Consider the following 22,506-nt stretch of genomic DNA (forward strand, 5'->3'; position numbering starts at 1 on the left):
CATTGATTATTAATACTGAAGCATCAGTGTGTAAGCAGCATGTTACTGTTGTAGCTGCTGGAGGTGGAGCTAGTTTGAACTACTTTATGTACAGTTAACTACTTTAGTCCAACCTAGGTGTCGGGCCCCTCCAAAGGGTCACCAGATAAATCTGAGGGGTTGTGAGGTGATAAACAGGAGAGGAAAGAAGAAAAAACAAAGTTCTGATACATAAATCTGTTTTCAAGTTTTGGACTTTTTGATAATCTTTGATTTTTAGTGAAATATTGGATCATTTGAACATTTATTGAATTGAAACCATGTTAGAAGTTTAGAGGGAAAAATCACTATTTGGTGGAGCTGTTAACAACTCATAGACATCTGAAATGTGACCCCGACTACACACTGCTTTTTGTAAGACGTCACAAGCCAAAAAGGTCGGAAACCACTGGTTTCATCTTTAACAGTGTGTTATATTTTAAAAGCTTGTTATATTATCCATTGTGTCAAATCTTCATCTGAAAAGTAACTAAAGCTGTCAAATAAATGTAGTGGAGTAGAAAGTATAATATTTCCCTCTGAGATGTAGTGGAGTGGAAGTATAAAGTAGCATCAAATGGAAATACTCAAGTAAAGTAGAAGTACCTCAACATCGTAAATAACTACAGTACTTGAGTAAATATTCTTAGTTAAATTGAGTGATGAGTTGTACTGTTTCATTCTATTCATAAACAAATTACAGGCATTGAATTGTAGGTCACAACCACTGACCAATCAGGTGCTGCTTTGTTCGGGCTTCGTCCAATAGCATGTGAGCTTGTAAGATTACAACAGAGAGCAACAAGAAGTTTCCAAAATGGGGCTTGAAAGTACTATGGTCTGGTAAGAACTCCAAGAATCTCTTTTTAATATAGTTGCTGATTTGTAAACGGCTCGTATTAAGACATGACAGATGATTACGCATTTAGGTAGTTCAAGAAACTGAATTTGGTGCAAATGTCCTCGTCAACTGGGCAAAATAAATGACAGTCAACCGTTAGCCGGCTAACGCAGCGTCGACCGGCTGAGTCATTGTCGCTAAAGTTAGCTTAATTAGCTATTTTAATAAAGTAAATATGTAAAAATAGCATATACGACCACTTTAATGAAGATTGTTGTTTATATTTAAGTGCTTTATATCGAAATTATCAACTGACAACCTTGGTTATTTTGTTTCTAGCATAGACATACTCGTCATCATTTGCTAATGTTAGCAAGCCGTGCTAACCTTGTTTCATAATATAACGCCACATATATAACTCGTTATCATGGTGTTACCTCCTCGGTGAAGACGGTAGAACTTTCCACGGTGGAGGTGAAGGTTGAAATGTCTTATCAATATAAACTATTTAACGTTAAAACGTGTAATAAAGGTCTTGGCTGACTTGGAAATGAGATGTCAGCTGCTAACATTAGCTGGTTAGCAAGTGGAGCATCAGAAACACGTTTAAATGATATTTTCCTCACAGTGTGGACAACAGTGAATACATGAGAAATGGGGACTTTCTACCCACAAGGCTACAGGCTCAACAAGATGCTGTCAACATTGTCTGCCACTCCAAAACACGCAGCAACCCAGAAAACAATGTGGGCCTCATCACAATGGCAAAGTAAGCTTTTCTTTCCTTAAAGGACGGGTTCACAGTTTTTCCAAACTGTCTTAAAACAACAGTCAAGTGCCCAAATGAGCACTGAAATATGGTGTTCTTGCCATAATTATTTCTCCTATTCATACTGACCATTAGAAGATCCCCTCATAATGCACTTACAATGTAAGGGATGGGGACCAAAATCCACAAACCTCCTTCTGTGCAAAAATGTATTTAAAAGTTTATTTGAAGCCAATATGAAGCTTCAGCTGTCGAAATTGGTCAAATAGATATCTGTCAACTTTACAGTCTTTTAGTGCTAAAATCCCTCTTTGTTACTGAACTTCCTCCGCAGCTCAACAGGGAAACACTGTCAGAGGAAGCACAAAGAGGGAATTTTATGCTAAAAGGACTGTAAATGTGACAGATATCCATTTGATATGACTAACTCAGACTACTGAAGCATCATATAAGCTTAAGATAAACTTTTAAATGCATTTTTGCAAAAAAAAAAAAAAAAAATGACTGTGGGGACACACTGGATTTTGGTCCCCATCACTTACATTTAAAGAGCATTTGAAGGGGATCTTTTAATAGCCAGTATGAACAGGAGGAGTTATTATAAGGAAAACCTCTTTCAGTGTTCATTTGAGTACCTGAAAGCAGAACAGAACGTAATTTTGATACTAATACTTGATTATCACTATAATACTTACCTATAGTTTGTCCTTTCATAGCGCACTTACTTTCTTTCACATTGTTATTTGTTGAGGGATGGCAGTGGATTATTTACTGTTTCTTGAATGCTTCCTTTATGTTTTTATGTAGTAACTGTGAGGTCCTGACCACACTGACACCAGATACTGGCCGCATCCTGTCCAAACTCCACGCTGTCCAGCCCAGAGGAAAGATCTGCTTCTGCACAGGCATTAGAGTGGCTCATGTGTGTAGCTTTTGATGTTTGTGATTTTAGTCCACCGTTTCAAATGTAAAAGTAGGGCTGTACCTAGTAATTATGTGACTCTGCTGTCTGCAGCAGCACTGATATTTTTGTTTTCCCTGTGTAGCTGGCCCTGAAGCACCGACAAGGAAAAAACCACAAGATGAGGATCATTGCCTTTGTTGGGAGTCCTGTGGAGGATAATGAGAAAGATGTGAGTTAGAAGTCTTCTGTCACATTTTGTGCTAATCTCTCAGGAGGGAAATGTGTTTTCCCAACAGATTATAATCTCTGTGTCTCTTTCTTCTTGCTCCTGCAGCTTGTTAAATTGGCTAAGCGCTTGAAAAAAGAAAAGGTGAATGTGGATATTATCAACTTTGGAGAAGAGGTGAGGAATTAATTCAGGGTTGATGCTTCATTTTATTATCATAAGGCTGAGTGTATATGTTTTCCTTAGAATATGTATTTTATTGTCATCTCCATATTTGACATGTCTTTCCATCAAAACAGTTTATCTTTTAATTGCTCTTACCCTTTATCTCCAAAATGTTTATCCAGGAGTTGAACACAGAGAAGCTGACTGCCTTCATAAACACTCTAAATGGAAAGGAGGGGACAGGCTCCCACCTGGTTACAGTCCCTCCAGGACCCAGTCTGGCTGATGCCCTGCTCTCCTCTCCCATCTTGGCTGGTGAGGGAGGCTCCATGGGTCTTGGTGCCAGTGACTTTGAGTTTGGTGTGGATCCCAGTGCTGACCCAGAGCTTGCCCTGGTAAGCAATATACTAGGACCAAGCAGTTCTATTTGTGAAGATGTGTTACATTTAGAGAGGTATTCACTGGGCCTTTTCAAACAAACTTGTTATGATAGCTCAAAAAAAACAAAATATGGCACATGTAGTAATCTGATCATAGTTCAAATAAACATGTTCATTAGCTTCCAGGGACCAGTCTTAGAAACCACTGACCCACATGTGGGAAGCAACATCTGCACACAATTAAGGAATTTGTGATTTTATAGACTAATATCTCATTGCGACAAAGGTCTTTCACCCATTTCTAGTCACACAACAAAGTCAGATGTTTGGTCTAATGTGCAATGAAAGGGGAGGAATGTGAGAGAAAGTTTCAATTCTGGTATGCAGCTGCACTCTGTTTTCCTCTGTTATCTTCACACTATAACTTCAACATTCTCTATGCACTTTGCAGAGACGGCTGAGACACAGACCCTCATGCTCTCTCTCCAAGTGCATGTCTTAAGAAACCCCATACTTTGATGAATGAGCAGACCAGACCTCTATTTGTCCATTTTAATATCACAATATTACAATTTATTTGACAGAGGTCTTTTATTATGTAGATGACAACTATTGATGACTATGATCATCCTTGAAACAGTCTGAGACTGAAAAAGACAGCCTGCTTTTCCCTCAAATTTTAAAATGCACTATTTGTACCAGTTCATTTGTTTGTAGCAGGTTTAGCAGCTTTTTTCATTGCACCATCCCATCATGTGGGATGGTGCAATAAATGTTGGCACCACCTAATCATTTTAGACCAACCTTTTTGCTACATGAGAGTTGGAGGAATATCTCTGGCATTGTTGCATATTGTACTCCCACTTGTGGGTGAAATGAGCCGTTTCTCATTTACTCTGATTTGTCTGAATCAAAATAATTGAAAAAAGTTATGACTCTTGATGCCTTTTGCCTCATTTTCTAACTGTGCGGTTTGTGTGCGTCCACACTAGGCTTTGCGTGTATCAATGGAGGAGCAGCGACAGAGGCAGGAGGAAGAGGCCCGCAGAGCTGCTGCTGCTTCTGCGGCCGAGGCAGGCGTGCCCACACCCAGCGCTGATGGTAAGAGGAGGATACGTTTATGGATAATATCACCCTTGAGACAGTGCTGATAATATTAAGCTTTAGAATTTGGTGGAATGACACTTGTTGGTCCATTTCTTAGCTTTGGTTGATTTTTCTCACAGAATCAGAGGAGGCTTTATTAAAGATGTCGGTATCTCAGCCTGAGACCGGCGCAGCAGTGCTTCCTGACTTCAGCAGCATGACAGAGGAGGAGCAGATAGCCTACGCCATGCAGATGTCTCTCGCTGGAGGAGGTGAGTTTCACTGGATCATCATACATATATATGCTCTTTCTATAATTCATAGTTACTCTTACATTCTCTGGTGTGTGGGTTAAGATAATAAATGATGATTTTTTTTCTATTTTGTGAACAGAGTATGGTGAGATGGACACAGGAGCTCCAATGGACACTGCAGAATCAGCCAAAGTGAGTCATCATGATGTTTTAAATTAAATTGTAAAGCAGTTGTTTATGGGTAGGTTTTTTTTTAACACAGGGTGTGAAGTCATCGTGCCCTTGTGTATTTCAAATAGACTTGCAAAGAGGGATGAGTTATTTTGGGCATCCAGGGTCCTGGAAGATAAAGTCCTGTTCATTTTTCTGCTTCTGACAATGTTAAGTGACTTGGAGCACTTCCAACGCATGGATGGGCATGAAACTCTCCTGGTTGAATGATCAGTACCAAAAAACGAGCAACTGCATCAGAAAATATCTGGTTCTTTGTCTTAAAAGAAGTCAGTTACAATACTGTGTACGTAAAAATATAAAGAGGTGGTTTCAGTAGGAAACTTAAATCAGTTTTATATGCCGTTAAAGGGTAGCCAAAGATTACACTTTGAAGAATCCTGACATGAAGCAGATAAAATCAGTTTACTTTGACATTTTTGTGAATTTTGGTTGACTTGTTGCCAATTGCAGCAACACAGCATGTTTAAATTTTTCTACAGCTCTGATTCACACCTTTGTCTGGTTTCTTAATATCAACAGCTGCAGAGTCTCATGTGTGTCATAAAGCTATCTGCCAGACTCCTGTGTTTCTGTGTTGTGCAAACTGGAAGATATAATTTAGAAAACTACACATACAAGATGAGTTTTCATTGAACAGGCTGTGGGATCACACACAGAAAGTCTTTGTTGATCCCTCTTTCACACACTCACTTGACTGGGTGGTGTTAAATTGTCTTGAACTTTACAATGTAGATTTTTCCCACAATTTTAATCGTGGGAGATTTTATCTGCTTGTGTGTTGAGAGGAGGGTGTGTCGATCCATAAATGTTTTATCTATTCCAAGAGATGCCTTACCTTTTTTATCTTTTAATCTTCTTGGCAATGAAAATTCTTAACATTATCACAGCATCTAGTAGTGACTGCACAGCAGTGCCTCGAGAATAAATTCACACAAGGCACAGTGAGAACTTGAAGGTATTGGATCTAAAAAGTCCTTTTAAAGGTGCCCCGTGGAGTTTTCTTGTAAACAAACAGAAGTTATGTTTATGGTTGGTGTTTCTCACCAAAAAGCTTTGTGTGTGTTTTTGAGACAATTTGCTTCCCCATAAAACATTGTTAAAGCAGATTTTAAAAATATTCAAAATCCTGCATTTACTACATATGTTGCTGCGTTTCTCGGCACGTTACTGCCACCTGCAGATGAGAGGAACAGTGTGAAACCATTTGCAGGAATGTGTATCGTGTAGCACGTGCTCATGTGCATGTATAATACAAACAAAAAGGGGAACGACTCATACAAACATTGCCTCAGAACATTAGTAGTGGTCGGAAACACCAGACTACTTCTTTTTTAATCAAAAACTAGCAGCTGTGTTTGTGTGCAATGTCCATCCGGTAATTTGTGTTGTGTTTTCCTCATTAATGTACTAATCCATTGTTTCTCCTGTTGTTATTAACCAGGAGGAAGACGACTACGATGTAATGCAAGACCCAGAGTTCCTCCAGAGCGTGTTGGAGAACCTGCCCGGTGTCGACCCGAACAATGAGGCCATCCGCAACGCCATGGGCTCCCTGGCCTCCCAGACAGGAAACAAGCCAGACGGCAAAAAAGACGAAGAGAAGAAGAAATGAGATGAATGAGAGACTTCAGACAGTGACTAGAAAAAAAAGAACAATTGCAGACTAATGCAGGATTACTTTAATATACACAAAGATTGCTGATGCATCGTCTGACTGACAACCGAGCATGAGACAGCACTCTGACTTGTAATAATACCAACGTTTTCTGTCAGACACTCAAAAGCACCAACATAAAAGAAATGTAAAAAAACCTGAATATGACTATCGAGTGTCAAATCTGACAGCCCCAATTACACAAATTGATTTAATCTCTTTAAAATGTAATATGGATCTATTCTCCAACTACCTTGTGCGCTCTTTATCTTTCCTTTCTCTACATGGTATAATTACTGATTTACCTACCAGAAGGGCGAAGAATTTGTGATGACAGGCTCCTAAACGACACAGTTATCCACACTCCTGTCATGTTTTTGTGTTTTTTGCAATAAAAGCTATGTCTAAACATGGTGCCTTTTGACTGTTTTTGTTGCCCTCAGAGCCTTAATAATTGTTGAGTGGGAAGACAAAAAGGTGTGATCGTGGAAAACCCATCACACTGTCCAGCTCCAACAAGGTCTTGCATGGTGTTTAAAATAAGTCTCGTAAAGTGGGTCATAAATATTATACATCATTCCCAGCAGAAATAAATATACGTGTCGTTTGCAGCATCCTCCATGCATTTTTCCAGCGCTATCACAGCCTGATAGGATGTCTGCGGTCATGTGACGGGAAGCGCAGCATTTTTCAGCTGAAAAAACGAGCTAGGATAGTCGGGAATCGCATATCCAGGTAAACAATCAAAATGCATGAAATATTAAACGAAAAATCCCCATCCCGGCCATCCTTTTCTGTGACACCGTCGACCCGCCACTCACCGGGTTGACCTCGCTGTCACACCACACCTCAAGCAAACCAGCTCCGGTCGCTTTTTAATGGCGAACGCTAAGCTAGTTAGCTAAATGACCCCTCTCTATTTTGGCTGCCGCTCAGCGGCCAGCTAGCCAGCGTCAGCCGGGGAGGAATATCGCTAGCTCAAAAATAGCCGAGGTTGCTGCAACGAAATGCTTTTCTGCTCAGACTGTCACTCAAATAGTCACCGCTGCAGCGTTTAGCATGCAGTGAGGAAGCAGTGTGTGTCCCATTCATAGTAGATTACTGCTGAGCTTCTGCTGCCAGAGAAGCTGGTTTAGTTGCAGAAACGCCGTCGCTTAGCGTGCTAGCTGGCTAATATAATGGCTAGTGCAGGATAACAGGCTAACCTGCTGTAGATTATCAGCTTGAAGGTGCATGACGGAAATTTCATGCGCGACATTTCATTCAGAAATATATTTTTTAACGACCAGAAGTGCTTTGTTGATATTTTGCATGTTGGTGTTTTTGTTATGTCACTGTTTGCAAAAATGCTAGCAAGCCAGAGCTGATGGACAACAACAGATTGATGCCAGTATGCTGTGCTGCCTTCTGTTACCATGTCTGTGAATTCATGTTTCCACAGGAGTTAATCCCGGTATGGGGGACATGAAGACCCCAGATTTTGATGACCTGTTGGCAGCATTTGACATCCCTGACATAGATGCCAAAGAGGCCATCCAGTCTGCTCCAGATGAGGCGGAGGGACCCCATGGAGCCACAGGGGCACCTCTGGGGAAATCAGACAGCGTGGTGGGTGTCGGGTCATCCTTGAGACCGCCGAGCCCCTCCTCAGACCCCCAGGCGGACACCTCCATCGTGAGTGTGATTGTGAAGAATAAAGTTCGTATTGAGGCTGTAGATGGAGGGGACGGAGACACAGACCAGGACCCTATTGATGTGATCGCAGGGGTCGACGTGGGTCCTCGACTGGGCGCATGTGCCCCAGGGATGGCTGAATCTGAAGCGCTCAACCACAATGGTTTTGGGGCGTCTGGTGTTTCTACGCCTCTTCCCCTCAGCCAGATGCAATCCAACGGGGCGCCGTGGTCCATGAACACCCCTAAAGTGTCTTCAGAGGCGTCGGCTGCTGGTGCAGCTAAGTCACATAAGCAGGGCGGAAACATTTTCAACAGACTGAAACCGCTTGTGGCACAGGGGTCCGGAGATCCAGTGGGCCGGGCGAGGAAGATGCAGCTCCTGCAGCAGCAGCAGCAGCAGCAGCAACAGCAACAGCAGCAGCAGCAGCAGCAGCAGCAGCAGCAGGACACGGGCCAGGAGAGAGCAGATGGAGTCAAAGCTTCATTACCTTCATCTTCCTCACTATCAGCTGGCTCTTCTCCTCTGGCGGCAGGTGGGCCCGTTGGACTAGCTTCCCCTTTCTTTCCGCCTTCCAAGCCTCTGCTTCCCACTCCCCCCTCTGCCCTCTCGTCACACCCGCTGCACTCATCTCAGCCTTTTAACGGAGCCCCTAAAGGCGGCCCTGCCGGATTTCAGCACCAGCAGATGGAGGAGGATGATTCTGACCCGGATTTGGGGAGTCCGCTGGTGATCCAGGAGAACCCGGACTCCCCAACTTCTACACAGCTGAACCGTCGCTACAAGTCTGACTCAGTCTCGACTCAGCCCACGTCCTCTACCGCGTCTCACCCTAAACCCGGGGACACGCCTTCAGGGGCATCTCTGACTTCATCGACCCCTCAGTCCGGCTCAACAGAGAATCCCCAGCTGGAGGACCGGCATCCAGAGCACGTCATAGAGGAGAGAGACTCGCCAGAGAGTCCTGAGCCAGAGATGCCAAAATCAACTGCTCAAGTAGCCGCCAAGAGGTGCTCCAGCCCTGCGGTGGCCTCCACTCCACCTCCCTCTGAGCTGCGGGAGCCCAAGGAGGAGGAGGAAGAGATGGAAGTGGGGAATGGGGTGGACAGGGTCGTTGACGGCAAAGCTGACAAGGGAGAAAACGCGAGAACAGGCGAGGAGAAGATGGAGGTGGATGATGGCAAGGCGAAGCCCGTCTCCACTGAAGGAGGAGAAGCCGGCGTCGCTGTACCTGCTGCTTCTGGCGCTCCGTCGCGACCCCTCAAAGTCAGAATAAAAACAATTAAAACCTCCACGGGTGGAATAACCAGAACTGTCACAAGGGTGGCGCCTAAAGGTGGCGCCGCAGGGAAAGGTATGGACCCTAAAACTCAAGCTGGGGAGCGCAAGGTATTAGGAAACAAGGCCCAAAAAATTGACGCCTCCCAAGGTCACATGACATCCCAGCAACAGAAAGTAAGTGCTCTCAATGCTCTGCCAGTGTCCACACTCGCAGCCAGCAGCGTCATGCTCGCCGCTGCCACAAAGGTCCAAAACAAAATGGCTGCATCCGACAAGGCCAAAGTCTCTGCCACGGCCGTCAGCATCACAAAATCAGCTGCCCTGCCTGCAACTCCTGCTGTGGCCTCCTCTCCCAAGTTCTCAGTCGCCGCTGGTGGGATCAGTGTACGCACCGCCACAAAAGGGACAGCTAACGGAGGTAGCGGCACCATCATAGGCGGCACCCTCCAGCCAAACAAGCCTGCCTCCATAGTCAACAGCACGGGCGCCGTCATCTCCCGAAGTCAGTCGAGCCTGGTGGAGGCTTTCAATAAAATCTTAAACAGTAAGAACCTGCTGCCTAGCTACAAGCCCGACCTGTCAGCGCCCCCGCCACCCGAGTGGGGTCTCCCTCTTCCAGCCACAGGGTACCGCTGCCTGGAGTGCGGAGATGCTTTCGCCCTGGAGCGCAGCCTGGCTCGACACTACGACCGCCGATCACTCCGCATCGAGGTGACCTGCAACCATTGTGCTAAGAGGCTGGCCTTCTTCAATAAGTGCAGCCTGCTGCTACATGCCAGGGAACACAAGGAGCGTGGGCTGGTCATGCAGTGCTCGCACCTGGTCATGAGGCCTGTCACTGTGGAGCAGATGATCGGACAGCAGGACATAACACCCATCGGTGGTAAGTAGGGCTGCAACTAACTTAGTAAATATTAGTTGTAATAATTAGTTAAACTGCCACATATTTTTACACTTTTATATCAGAAAATAGTAAAAAAAAAAATGCCAGTCACTATCACCCAGAGCCCAAAGCCAAAATTTATTGAATTCACAATAAATTAAAGAGAGAAAAGTAGAAAATCCTCATATTTTGAGGAGCAGGAAACAGATGGCAAGTTGTTGCAGCCCTGGTGGTAAGAAAGTTTTGCATTAAGTGTGTGTAATGCTTTTGAATTCAACATTAATTTATGCCGTTTACATCATACATTTTTTTTTTATTTGTGTAGAATCATGAAAGAACCACAACAATATGTTAGTCTTGTGATGATTTGTCATGGAAAAAAAAAACCCCTAAACATATCATTCATTTGTGATCATCTTCATTGACAACCTCACATTTATTTATCTCTTCTGACTGCCACCTCTTGGTTGACCAGGACTACTCTCCTCTTCATCCTCATCTCCTCCAGTCTCCTCTCCCTCCACCACACCCGGGGGCTCCGCCATCTCTGCCAACTCCAGCCCGATGAAGGACGCTACGTCTCCGGCTTCAGCTCCACCTCGACCGGTCCGCCGCGCACCCCAAGGTCCCCAAGCGCTGATGCCTCTGCCCTGCAAGAAGGCGGAGGGGCTGCAATACAACAATTTCAAATGTCCCGAGTGCCAAACACAATTCTCTGGCAAGGCCGAGCTGGTCACGCACTTCCAGCAGATCCGAGCTGCCCCCAACTCAGTGAGTCTTGGTGTTGAGAGAGAGAGCACTGTATGTATCGTGCTTCTGGTTTCTGCTGTTATGTAATGTTGGAGGTTGTTTTTTCTCCTTTTTTTTTTTTGACTTCTTCTTTTCTTCTGTTTCAGACGTGTACACAGTGCTCGCCTCCCATGATGCTACCGAACTCGTGTGCCGTGTCCGCCCACCAGAGGATCCACAAACACAAAGCACCTCATGTCTGTCCTGAGTGTGGGGGCATCGCCCGGCAGGCCAGCTTCCAGACCCACCTGGAGGAGGCCTGTCTGCACTTTGCCAGGCGCATTGGCTACAGGTGTGGAAACCATCATCACAAACAAGTTGCTATAAGATCCTATAATACTACTTCCAGTAACGTCTTGCCTTAATTTGATACCAGCAGCATCAGGCAGCAGTATTTACTTTAGGAGACAGAGCACTGTGTTTCCTAAAATATACTAAAACTTACAAAACAGTCTCACCACAGTGTCTATTTAGTAGCTGTTTTGGAGCTTTTGATCATATCATTCTGAGCAGATGGGGTTTGCCAAGTTGTCATGTGATTTTAGATGTTTAAATTTCCATTTTTCTGAGTACTTTACATACTTTTAAATGATTTTACTTTAAAAGTTTAAATTTAAAAAACTTGACTTCATTAAAAGTAATTCTGGTGGGACTAGCTTGAATGCTTGTGGTGTAATGATCAACACCATATCTATTACATATCTAGTATCAACATATACAGACGGGTTATAAAAGAAAGGAAAAACCTGAATAAATGAGTGAAGAAACATAACAAATGCAGATGCTGCACACAGAAGCACTGCATGGTACAGTTAAGCAGTTAACATCCAATCACGCTCTGTGGCTTGTATAAAAATGCTGAGCAGGCCCGTTTTACTCTGGTTTTGCATCAAGATTGAAAGAGGAAAAGATCTAAGTGACTTTGAAAGAGGGTTCATCGTTCGGATGGCAGGAGCTTCAGTCACAAAGACTGCTCCACTGACTGTTGTGTTTCAATGGGAACAGTGACTAAAGTGACATCTGCATTTAGATCTATGGGAAAGTTGTCAGTAAATAGGGTTGGAAAATGTGGTCGTATATTTGATGACTGTGATGCAGTCAAAAGCAGAAGAGAAAGTCTTCCTCAGGTGACTGAGAAGGTCAATGCAGGACATGATCAGACTCAGCAAGAACAGTCCGTCGACAATTGCATAGAGAGGGATATTATAGTAGGGTTGCAGTGCATAAACCCCTCATTACAAAGATGAATGCGCATTTGAGAGTTCAGTGGTGCAAAAACCATAGGCACTGGTCAACAGGGATGTGGAAACAAGTGATATAGTCAGATGAGTCATCCTTCACCATATTCTCGAAAAGCATGCATGTGTGGCGTTCACCAAGACTACGGTAGAGGCCTGAATGCTTGACCCCTACAGTGAGGGGATCCGGTGGCTCTGTTATGCTTTGGGGGGCATTTTGCTGGCATGGTTTGCGTCCACTTGTCCCCTTAGAGGGAAGGGTCACTGCAAATCAATACAAAGTTGTTCTGAGCGATCACCTTTATCCTGATGGGAGTGGTCTCTTCCAGGATGGCAATGCCCCAACTCACAGGGCACGAGGGGTCACTGAATGGTTTGATGAGTATGAAAATGATTTGAATTATATGCTATGACCTTCACAGTCACCAGATCTCAACCCAGTTGAACACCTATGGGGAATTTTGGTCCGACGTGTTAGACAGCGCTCTCCACCACCATCATCAAAACACCAAATGAGGGAATATCTTTTTGAGGAATGATGTTCATCCCTCCAGTACAGTTCAGAGATTTGTAGAATCAATGCAGAGGCACATTGAAGCTATTCTGGTGGCACATGGTGGCCCAACTTACTAAGACACTTTATGATGGTTTCTCCTTTAATTTGTCACCCGTCTATTATAAAACTTTGAGTTTCTATTTATTCCATTATTTTTCCAAATTAAAGAAAGAAAATACATTTATATCCCAGATTTACACAACAGCTGTTTTAGATGTCACACACCAACAGGCTGTGACACCATTATAGTAAACTGTTTTGTCCAACAATGGTAAAAATCATAGATGACTAAGAAAACCATAAAATGTTTGCATTTGAAAAGCTGAAGTCAGTGGATTTTTAAAAATAAATGTGCATATCGATGAATCTGAAGTCGAAATCAATTCAAGAGAATTTTATTTTAAAATGAAGTAAGAATACATCCTTTTTTCTTTTTCTTTTTTTTTTTTTTTGCTTCGTCAAGGTGCTCGAGTTGCCAGGTCGTGTTCGGAGGGTTGAACTCCATCAAGTCCCATATTCAGACTGCTCACTGCGAGGTCTTCCACAAGTGCCCCAGCTGCCCCATGGCCTTCAAGTCTTCCCCCAGCGCCCAGAGCCACATCAGCACCCAGCACCCAACGCTCACCGGAGGACAGGCCAAGTGCGTGTTTCTACCAAATAATCCATTTCCCACCCACACATGCAGAAACATCTCTCAGCAGATGTATGAAAGTTATGAAATAGTTCCCTGCAGTGTTCATTTTCTATCTTGTGTTTCTCTTCCTTTTTTGCAGAATGATCTATAAATGTGTGATGTGTGACACGGTTTTTACCCAAAAGCCGTTGCTGTACATGCACTTTGACACTCATTTAGCCAAGCAAAAAGTGCACGTGTTCAAGTGTCCTGACTGCACCAAGTTGTACGCCCAGAAAGGTTCCATGATGGAGCATATTAAGGTGAGTTTGTGACTATTCATAGATTTTAGATATTGAGATAAATAGATATGGCAAGTTATCAATACAAATCTGAATCTTTTGCCTTCATGTGTTGCCCATTTGTTGCTTTCTACAATGAATGTGGTGTCAACAAAGGCATACAGTAATTCTTGGATCGGCCTTAGCAAGGTTCCTCTCTGCTGACCTTGTCCTAAGTTCTATGCCAAGTACAGTAGTGAAAATAATCACATTTTTAAAATTACAACATGTGCAAAATTGTTTTTTTCCTAAGATGGAGGATTGAAAAAGGTAAATTAATGTTCGCAGCCGCTCTGAACGCTTTTATATGTCCTCATACTGTCCCGTCATCGCTCTCAGACGGCTCACAGAGGCCCGTCAGCCAAACAGGAGGCCCAGTCCGACGCCTCTAACCCTGCCTCGGCCCCAGCCAACACATCCGGTCCCTCCGGCCTCAAGTCGAAATCCTCGGGAAAAACAGACAACTCCGACGGAGAGGACTGGGGGCGAGAACAGGAGGAGGAAGAAGAGGAGGAAGAGGAAGAGGACGACGACGCGGACGAGGACTACGAGGCTCCGGGAGGGGCTCACACGACCTCGGCGGGGGGCAGCAGTCATCCCAGCGCCCAGACGGAGTGGACCTGCCCCCAGTGTCAGACCACCTTCACCGACAACGACGATTATCTCAGTCATGTGAAGATGGAGCACGGCAAGGTGTGACATAACACTCTCTTACGCAACAGGAAGTCAGTTTCATGTGATTGTGTTCTGTCTTATAATATTAGTTAGACAGAAAATTAAACTTTTTATTTCGATGCAGCGTCTAATTAGCACTGTTAAACCAGCTTACCTGTTATTGCCCTGGAGGCTGATATTCATTTTCCTTCCCTTGCTGTTTATTTAACATTTACTTATCTTATCTGTCTCTCCCTACGTGTGTGTGTTCATATCTGTGCTGCCAACTCCATAGTTCCCATGTCGTATTTGTGGAGGCACGTTCAGCACGTCTTCCAGCTTGAGGCGTCATGAGCGTGTCATTCATGAGGGCAACAAAAGAGTCTTCCATTGCCAGTGAGTAACTTTGGCTTTTTAGAATTTTAAACTGAGCTAAAATTGTTATTTTCAATGTTTTTATAATTTGGGTTTTTCTCTAAAAAGATAGTTTTAGTTGGTTAATTGAATTATCTAGCTGGATTTTATTATAAACGGTCTTAGTCTCAGTTTTAGGCATTTAACCCTGGTAACCCTGCATAATAACTTTGCAGATATTGCACAGAAGGAAAACGCACCTTTGGCAGTCGGTTCTTACTGGACAAGCATATTCGGCTCCACCACAGAACCCCAGATGGACAGGTGAGACAAGACCGTGTGATATTATTTCTGTTTGTGGACATGAATAAACTCATAGGGATGTGATCACACTGGAAAAGTGACAGTCAGTGTGCAATCTAAAAAGCTTGATTTGTTTGTCTGTTAATGTACAATATTGTCCCACAATGTACAAAGGAGGTGGAGAAGCTGCGCGCGCATATATATATATATATATAGAGAGAGAGAGAGAGAGAGAGAGAGAGAGAGAGAGAGAGAGAGAGAGAGAGAGAGAGAGAGAGAGAGAGAGAGAGAGAGAGAGAGAGAGAGAGAGAGAGAGAGAGAGAGAGAGAGAGAGAGAGAGAGAGAGAGAGAGAGAGAGAGAGAGAGAGAGAGAGAGAGAGAGAGAGAGAGAGAGAGAGAGAGAGAGAGAAGTATGAATAAATTGCAGGTGATGGTGAGACGGCTACATTTAGAAAACAAAAAATCAATATTAAATCTTTGGAAACACATTTGTTTTTCTCTTTGTGAAGTATAATTGGCATTGACTTTCCAAAATGAATGACTGATGCTTGTCAGGATCATTGTCTGATTGTACAAAACAGTAAAATCAGTATATTATGACTAGTATATAGTACATACTCTATATTATGTAATATGGAACTGGGACAAGAGCGTTCATCAAATTATGAATCATCCTTCCCTTTTTTTCTTACCTTGTCTATGACTAATGAAACCGCCCGGTCTCACTTGCCGTTCTTGTGTCCCCAGGGTCCCCCCATGACCAGGAAGCGTGCAGCCACAGGTGGAGAAGGTCCCAGCAGCTCCTCAGAGCAAGACGGTGAGGGTGGACCTCCTGGAGCCAGGGCAGGGGATGAGGAGGAAAACGCCACAGAGGACGGCGAGGACGGCGGTGGTCCCGCTAAGAGAACCAGGGCGTCCGTAGCGTCGACGTCTCTGACACCCGGCGAGTTAGAGGAGGAAGACAACGTTTTCCGTTGCGTCCCCTGTGGCTTCTCCACCGAGGACGGGGCGGAGTTCCAGCGCCACATCCCCCAGCACCGGGCCGACACCGCCTCCTTCCAGTGCCTGCAGTGCGGCGTCTGCTTCGCCTCGGCCGGCTCTCTCAGCAGGCACCGCTTCATCACCCACCGCGTGCGGGACACCCAGAGCGACACAGACCGCGGCACCCCGCGCGCCCACGGCTCTCCGGACGGCTCACCGGCCGGCTCCCCTCAGGCGCAGGGAGAGGACGGAGAGGGGAATCTGAGCTGCAAAGTGTGCGGCCGGCGATTCGACAAGGCCACGGACCTCAACACCCACTTCAGGACCCACGGCATGGCCTTCCTCACCGCACACAAGACAGACAAGCCCCAGTAGAGGGGGGCAGATCCTCAAAGGACGGACAGACGAGGAGTTACGAGGGTCAAGGCCAAGAAGAGAAGCTGTAGAATATGAATGTTGATCCTGAGATGAAAGCGAGCTGCTTCGGGTCTCCTGTGCAGTTTTTTTTAGCCACCATAAACAGTTTTACTCTATCTATGGCACCTCTTCTGTGCGATTGTAATTGCATGTTTGATCATGTTACTGGTCACATAACTGAACACACCCGTAATAAACTCTGGAGTGGAACGGTTCTTGAACAGCCCCCCTCCCCCCCCCCGAGCAAAGCATTTATACATCAGCCATACTGTGTCTAATAACGTCTCGTCCCTCTTCAATCACTCATTCTGCACTGACTGTAGCCACCTGCCTGTTTGTTCATGTAACACATACTTTAATACATCCACCTCCCACTGTACTCCTGACAGCTGTAGTGCCGATATTTTTGTACTTCACATTGCTCATGGTATTCATGCTTGTTCGCCTCAAGTCCATGCTCATCTCGGCAGCTTTAGATCACTTTTATCAGCTCCTCCGCTTTCTCTGAAGCCGGTAAAACTGATCTCACGCCGACGTCTGAAGCATGAAGGGGAACGTTTGAAGAATTTGACACTGATTTTTATGTTGCTACAATATTGTAATATTTATTTATACAAAACACATTACTGCTGTTGGTATTTGTGTGAGTCAGTTGCGTCAAATCTTGCTAGACATAGTGCGATTTACCAACGGAGACATGAGATGAGAATCTCTGAAGGCATTTCTTTAGGAGACGAGGTTACTGGAGGTCTGTAACCTGTGTAGTGTGAATAATGTGTGATGTCGGTATTCGTTAAGCTAGTAGCAGAAGAAAAAGAGAGGTCAGGCTTCCTGCCAGTAGTATATCTGTAAGAGTTTGCCATGTAAATACATATAATTACACTAAAAGAAAGCGTTCTGGTTTTAGTAACTTGCTATGATAATGTGAATACGTATAGTATTTGTACTTGTACTGTTCCCTTTTTTTCCAAACAATTTGAAGTTTAAAAGAAAAAAAAAAAAGTCCCCCCCAGAGGTAGCTATACATTGTAATTACAAAGCAGAGGGAGAGCGAGGGGGTTGTGTTGTCTTAATGTGTATGAATACAAATGTTTATCTCTTTGAGACAGTTCTTTTTTATCTACAGAATCAGTGCTTGCTGTACTCACATTTCTTTTGTATGTTTCAAAAACAGCCTTCACGGTCACATGATGGAGGCCTATGAGTGGATTTTTTTTTTTGTTTGTTTGTATCTTTTATATGTCATATCATATTTATATAGCTCAATAGTGGAAATTTCATGTCATTTTCTTTTCCATGGTTGTGGTCTGCTTGCTGAAATGCCATACACTTTTGTGCTGTTTCGAAATAAATGTGTAAAAGAGACGATTGACTCGTGCAGCAGGTTCCTCTGCAGAGTTGAGGGTCGCATTCAGAACAGTGTTTGCAGCTTTTTTTTTTATGTTCATGTGGCTTCAGTTTTCTGCTCCAACTGCATTCACCAAAAACTCAAATTAATCAAAAATTCAGTTGTGCTTTTTTTTTACATTAAGGACCAACCTACTTGTTCCAATCCATCAGTCACAAACATACATAGACAGTTTCAGTGGGTATTACATCATAAATAGCATTTACTATAATAAGGACATTTTTTTTTCTCTTTTACATGGTTCATTTTTATCTCTAAGTGGGTTTTCCACAGTCTGGCTCCACTCCCTCCAGCTCCAGCCCCGTCTTGCCTTCAGTGGCCTCCTGACATGAGGTCTGAAGCTCAGACAGACTGGGAGGATGGTGAACTTCAATCATCAGCTGGTAGATCAGCGTTCCAAGCAGCGCCCCCACACAGGGGGCCACTATTGGCACCCACCACCAACCACCACCAGCCCTGCAAAGACAGTTAATGGAGCAGTTTGTAGCCTTAAATACAGCAAGAGTTTCCATTATAATCATGATGTTGGACAACAAAGAGAAGAAAATTAGATGGTATAAACAGACAAAAAGTGTCTCAGTGTCCTGACTGAGACGACTTACTTGAAAACATCGATTCCCCAGCCGGCAATGTACGTGAACAATCGAGGCCCAAAATCCCTGGCTGGGTTGAGAGCGTAGCCGCAGTTTGAGCCCATTGAGATGCCGATAACCAGCACCGCTGCTCCCACCAGGACAGGCTGGAGACCATCAGGGAGGGAACTGTTCCTCTGGTCCCCGAGAGCCAGGACACACAGCAGCAGGGCAGCTGTGCCTATCACCTGGACAACAAGGGAACCGTTACGCATGTGCAGAAAGGTACACATCATGTCCAGTATTTAGAGCAGGAGCAGGATAAAAGATTCAGTGAAGGAAAGATGGAGCATGTTAGATTAAAGCTCCCAAAACTGAAAAAGGCAGTGGTTCGATCCTGTTGAATAGTTAGTTGCAAATATGCAACACTTAAAAAGACAACACAAATATAAAACAACACATAAAATATCGCCATTAGGTCATATTGTGTTGTATATTACCAGATGTCAAAGGTAAAAACGTTGCATTTTTTCAGTTCTATTGTTATGTGTGAAACTGACGGAACTGTATAACCCTCAATGTTATTTCACAACCAGGGTTGTTTCCATAAAACAGGCCGACATATAAGTTAAAAACACCTTCATACAACTATAACATGCATTATAAAAAAACAGGAGTATCTTTATATTTGTATGTTGGGGCAATGAGTGCCTCCAGGTGACTGTGTAGTAGTGTGTCTTTTACGCTGATGTGAGGGATGAACCTTTGAAACAACCAAAGGGGAGTGACAGTATCAATCTGACCTGGTCTAAGACGCCTCCCCACAAGCTGAGGTAGTCTGCAGGGTAGGTGGAGAATATGCCAGCTGTGGCGGTGGGACCTGTCACTGTCAGCTCACCTCCACTGTACGCCTGGATAGCATCTGCAAACACCTCACCGCACATGCACAAACACACAAAACACACAGACAATTCCCAGAGTATTTAGAGTATATCATACTAAACATGAAAAGATATGTCTGATGTGCTTTTCTTATTGATAAAAAATCCCTTGAAAACAATGAGCTGATCCTGCTAACAAGTATTACACCTCCTTTGTTGTCCAAAAACTATTCAAAAACACTTCATTTAGCTGCATTGATGCACTGGGTGATGTGTTCCTTCATTCCTCCATGGACAAACACGTACACTGTGGTTTATTTTCAGCCAAATTCATCATGCTGCTGCCATAAATACTCACATCCCACATGTGTATTCATCCGCAGCTAAAAGTAGTCCCCAACAAATGCAGTTTTTTACTCCAGTTTCAGTAATGTTTGCTAAAAACCACAGTGTCCAGATGTTTTAGGAGATATAGGAGCCTTTTTAAAACATGAAACCACATATTTATGATTTGTTTCTAAGTAGGAATGAGTGGGTTTAAGCATCTAGTGCAATATTTGGGAGATTAAGTGATTCTGATTGCAGGTGTTACTGTTGAAGACTCACCGTAGTACTGCAGGCCAACAGTGGCTGCAGCCAGAAACGCTCCAAGCACTTGGAAGAAGACATAGAAAGGCAGCTTTAACCAGGGATGTCTGCCCAAAACGCACAAGCTCAGAGAGACAGCGGGGTTCAGATGAGCACCTTACAGAAGGAAAATAAGAGAATTAAACTTTCTAACATTTTAGAAAGTTTAAAATTATACGTCTTTTGTCTCCTATACTGGAGATATAAAATACATCTTTACATGCTTATTACAATCTGTGCAACACAAAGCTTTGACCTTCATATTTAATACTGTAGGTGACAATTTTACATATATTTTTACCTGAGACTCCTCGTGACACAAAGACCCCAAATGTTACTCCTAGAGCAAAACCCAGATTGATTGACAGGTAGTGCCCCTTCTTATCTTGAGTTGTCGTCACCTGAGCGACAGAGCCACATCCAAATAGCTGTAATTGAGATGAAGAGCTGTATGAACAGAATGTAATACTGAGTGGAGAAAAAAAAAAGATACACATCTAAGAACCTGAATCTGAATGACTCTGTTGTCTCTAAAGGCCAGTAAACACACAGCGCTGCTTTGGTGCAATTTTCTTTTTTATGAACTTCATTGCTCAGGAAACTGCTTTATGATTTGTGTTGTAAATGTTGATTGCACTGGCGGGCGAGACAGATAAAGACTATCGAGATGAAACAAAACCACACAAACTCTGCTAAATGAGAGACAAACATCACTGATGAAGAACTCTTGCACCACTCTTGCTCCTTATCTTCCCTTCTGTCGCCTCACCCATCCTCACCTGTCTTCCCTCCTGACTCACTGTCACTCTCTCTTTTTTTGTTCTGTCTTTCTTTCAGGCCAAAGTCCTCAGTTATCCATTGGGAAGATTCACTAACTGCTTCAAAACACAAAAGTATGTAATTGTTTTGGGAAACTATGTTAAATACTTGATGGTTACTATAGTGACCGAGTGAAACAAATGCAAAAGCCTGGATCTGAAACACAAATATGAGTCTTTGCCTCAGCATGGCATTTTAAATAGTCCCACTAGACACTAAATATGAACAATTACTGAAGAAGATGAATGTTCTTTGTCTTTTGTACTGAATCTTTTGCCGTATGATGCATTTATACATTAGAAAATGATACACCAAAGTGCCTCATGCAACTAACTGAAGTTTAAATCCATAAAAAAAAAAGAAAAAACACTTACAATCAGGACGTACACTCCGAGACATTCAGCCATGCACTCCCTGACCAGCTGGTTTCTGATACGACACTTCCCCAGAAGTCTCTCCATCCCGGACGTTTCCTCTGCACCGTCTGGTGGCCACAGATGAGCTTTCAGAGCCGGGACGCTGTCATCAGGTGGATCTGACCTGCGGAGTACTGCACTGTCCGCCTGACTGAGCAGAGTTTGACCTTTCATACTGGAGCTGTAAGCTACGTCACTCACTTTATGGCACGGTTGAGTTGGTGGTGTGTGTGCATGCAGCAGAGGAGAGTAGTTCACTTTGTAAGACATCCTTTTTTTAAATAAAAAAAAATATATGCGATTGAAAATACTTCACATTGGTCTCCTGCAAACAGGCCTGATCCTGGATCACTGAGCTGGTTTGTTGTGAGCTCACCTGCTTGGAATTGCCTCTGATTGTTCCTCTCATTTGATTGGTTATTAGATTTCTACACTTTTTGTTGTTTTTTTTCTTCTTCTCTAAGTGCAAACACTCCTCAGTTCAGTATTCTTCATCCAAATCCCGTCCATCCTACTATAAAGTATTTCAATGTATTTATAATGATTTGTGCCATGTTGCATCTATGTAAGTAACCAACCAATAATGCTGATAAGAAATTAACTTTTTGGCACAGTTTTCTCAAATATATATCATGTATTCTGTGATAATCTGTAATTCTTCTGACAGTCATGGTAGAGGAGAACAAGCAACAGAGCTTGTACTGATTTCAGGTTTATTTTTACATGACGCATATCAAAAATATACATTTGTCTACCATTAGTGTTGTCGGACTTGTTATGTGGAGAACATTGTTATCAGTTAAATTCTGTTCAGGTTATGCCAATCCAATAAACTACTATCACACCACAAATCAGTGAAGGAGGTATCGTGTATGTCAGCAGATCATCATACTGCATTATAAAACTATAAAATAATACCGTATTAAAACGATGGACAGAGTTATTGTAGAAAAGCAAAGCGTAGAGTAATACTACAAACTCTTCCTTCCTTCCTATAAAGATGATTTCACTTCCTCTGGTAGGAAGCATGTGAATGGAGGCAAAGCTAAACAGGATTTGAGTTTATTTTTCTCATGACTTCAAGTGCATCCTGCATGTAAGGTATTTATTTCCTCATCATTCGGATCCTTTTCACCTGGTCGAAGGAAGGCCTTGCTTGCAAAAATGA

At 43.4% G+C, this 22,506-nt stretch overlaps 3 protein-coding genes and 1 non-coding gene across 7 annotated transcripts; 3 read left to right on the forward strand and 1 right to left on the reverse strand.

The window, feature by feature from the left end:
- Positions 1-755: 755 nt before the first annotated feature.
- On the forward strand, positions 756-6,940 carry LOC122970425 (26S proteasome non-ATPase regulatory subunit 4). The gene is made up of 10 exons (XM_044336555.1): positions 756-861; positions 1,488-1,628; positions 2,436-2,550; positions 2,675-2,761; positions 2,867-2,935; positions 3,106-3,318; positions 4,296-4,404; positions 4,530-4,661; positions 4,783-4,835; positions 6,319-6,940. Exons 1-10 carry the CDS (start codon positions 836-838, stop codon positions 6,487-6,489), a joined length of 1,116 nt encoding a protein of 371 aa, XP_044192490.1. The 5' UTR covers positions 756-835; the 3' UTR covers positions 6,490-6,940.
- Positions 6,941-7,030: 90 nt separating this feature from the next.
- Positions 7,031-18,032, forward strand: znf687b (zinc finger protein 687b). Of its 4 annotated transcripts, none has more exons than XM_044336549.1 (10): positions 7,031-7,266; positions 7,973-10,369; positions 10,845-11,140; positions 11,266-11,450; positions 13,416-13,592; positions 13,726-13,888; positions 14,246-14,599; positions 14,856-14,956; positions 15,151-15,238; positions 15,965-18,032. In XM_044336549.1, exons 2-10 carry the CDS (start codon positions 7,987-7,989, stop codon positions 16,571-16,573), a joined length of 4,356 nt encoding a protein of 1,451 aa, XP_044192484.1. In that variant the 5' UTR covers positions 7,031-7,266; positions 7,973-7,986; the 3' UTR covers positions 16,574-18,032. The 4 variants fall into 4 exon arrangements, with proteins under 4 accessions (XP_044192484.1, XP_044192487.1, XP_044192485.1 ...); XM_044336552.1 differs by having other exon boundaries at positions 10,878-11,140; XM_044336550.1 differs by lacking the exon at positions 7,031-7,266 and adding an exon at positions 7,304-7,524.
- LOC122970580 lies at positions 13,968-14,102 on the forward strand. The gene has a single exon (XR_006399260.1). It is a non-coding gene; the product is annotated as a small nucleolar RNA SNORA13 (small nucleolar RNA).
- Positions 18,033-18,195: 163 nt separating the features above from the next.
- On the reverse strand, positions 18,196-21,726 carry aqp10b (aquaporin 10b). Its single transcript, XM_044336556.1, has 6 exons — positions 21,297-21,726; positions 20,405-20,531; positions 20,083-20,220; positions 19,399-19,517; positions 18,626-18,843; positions 18,196-18,479 (listed from the first exon to the last, which is right to left on the reverse strand). The coding sequence occupies exons 1-6, from the start codon at positions 21,606-21,608 to the stop codon at positions 18,278-18,280; spliced, it is 1,116 nt and encodes a 371-aa protein (XP_044192491.1). The 5' UTR covers positions 21,609-21,726; the 3' UTR covers positions 18,196-18,277.
- Positions 21,727-22,506: the final 780 nt, after the last annotated feature.

The sequence above is a fragment of the Thunnus albacares genome, chromosome 19, assembly GCF_914725855.1.
Source record: "Thunnus albacares chromosome 19, fThuAlb1.1, whole genome shotgun sequence".
Taxonomy (NCBI): Eukaryota; Metazoa; Chordata; class Actinopteri; order Scombriformes; family Scombridae; genus Thunnus; species Thunnus albacares.

Bases quoted from the DNA above. Each gene is read 5' to 3' on its own strand.
- aqp10b (XM_044336556.1), bottom strand. From the start codon at position 21,608: ATGTCTTACAAAGTGAACTACTCTCCTCTGCTGCATGCACACACACCA. The intron at 20,532-21,296 runs GTAAGTGTTTTT...TCTCAATTACAG, and splicing joins TCGGAGTGTACGTCCTGATT to CTATTTGGATGTGGCTCTGT. The intron at 18,480-18,625 runs GTAAGTCGTCTC...CTGTCTTTGCAG, and splicing joins TGGGGAATCGATGTTTTCAA to GGCTGGTGGTGGTTGGTGGT.
- znf687b (XM_044336549.1), top strand. From the start codon at position 7,987: ATGGGGGACATGAAGACCCCAGATTTTGATGACCTGTTGGCAGCATTT. The intron at 14,600-14,855 runs GTGTGACATAAC...CCAACTCCATAG, and splicing joins TGAAGATGGAGCACGGCAAG to TTCCCATGTCGTATTTGTGG. The intron at 15,239-15,964 runs GTGAGACAAGAC...TTGTGTCCCCAG, and splicing joins ACAGAACCCCAGATGGACAG to GGTCCCCCCATGACCAGGAA.
- LOC122970425 (XM_044336555.1), top strand. From the start codon at position 836: ATGGGGCTTGAAAGTACTATGGTCTG. The intron at 2,936-3,105 runs GTGAGGAATTAA...ATGTTTATCCAG, and splicing joins TTATCAACTTTGGAGAAGAG to GAGTTGAACACAGAGAAGCT. The intron at 4,662-4,782 runs GTGAGTTTCACT...TTTTGTGAACAG, and splicing joins GATGTCTCTCGCTGGAGGAG to AGTATGGTGAGATGGACACA.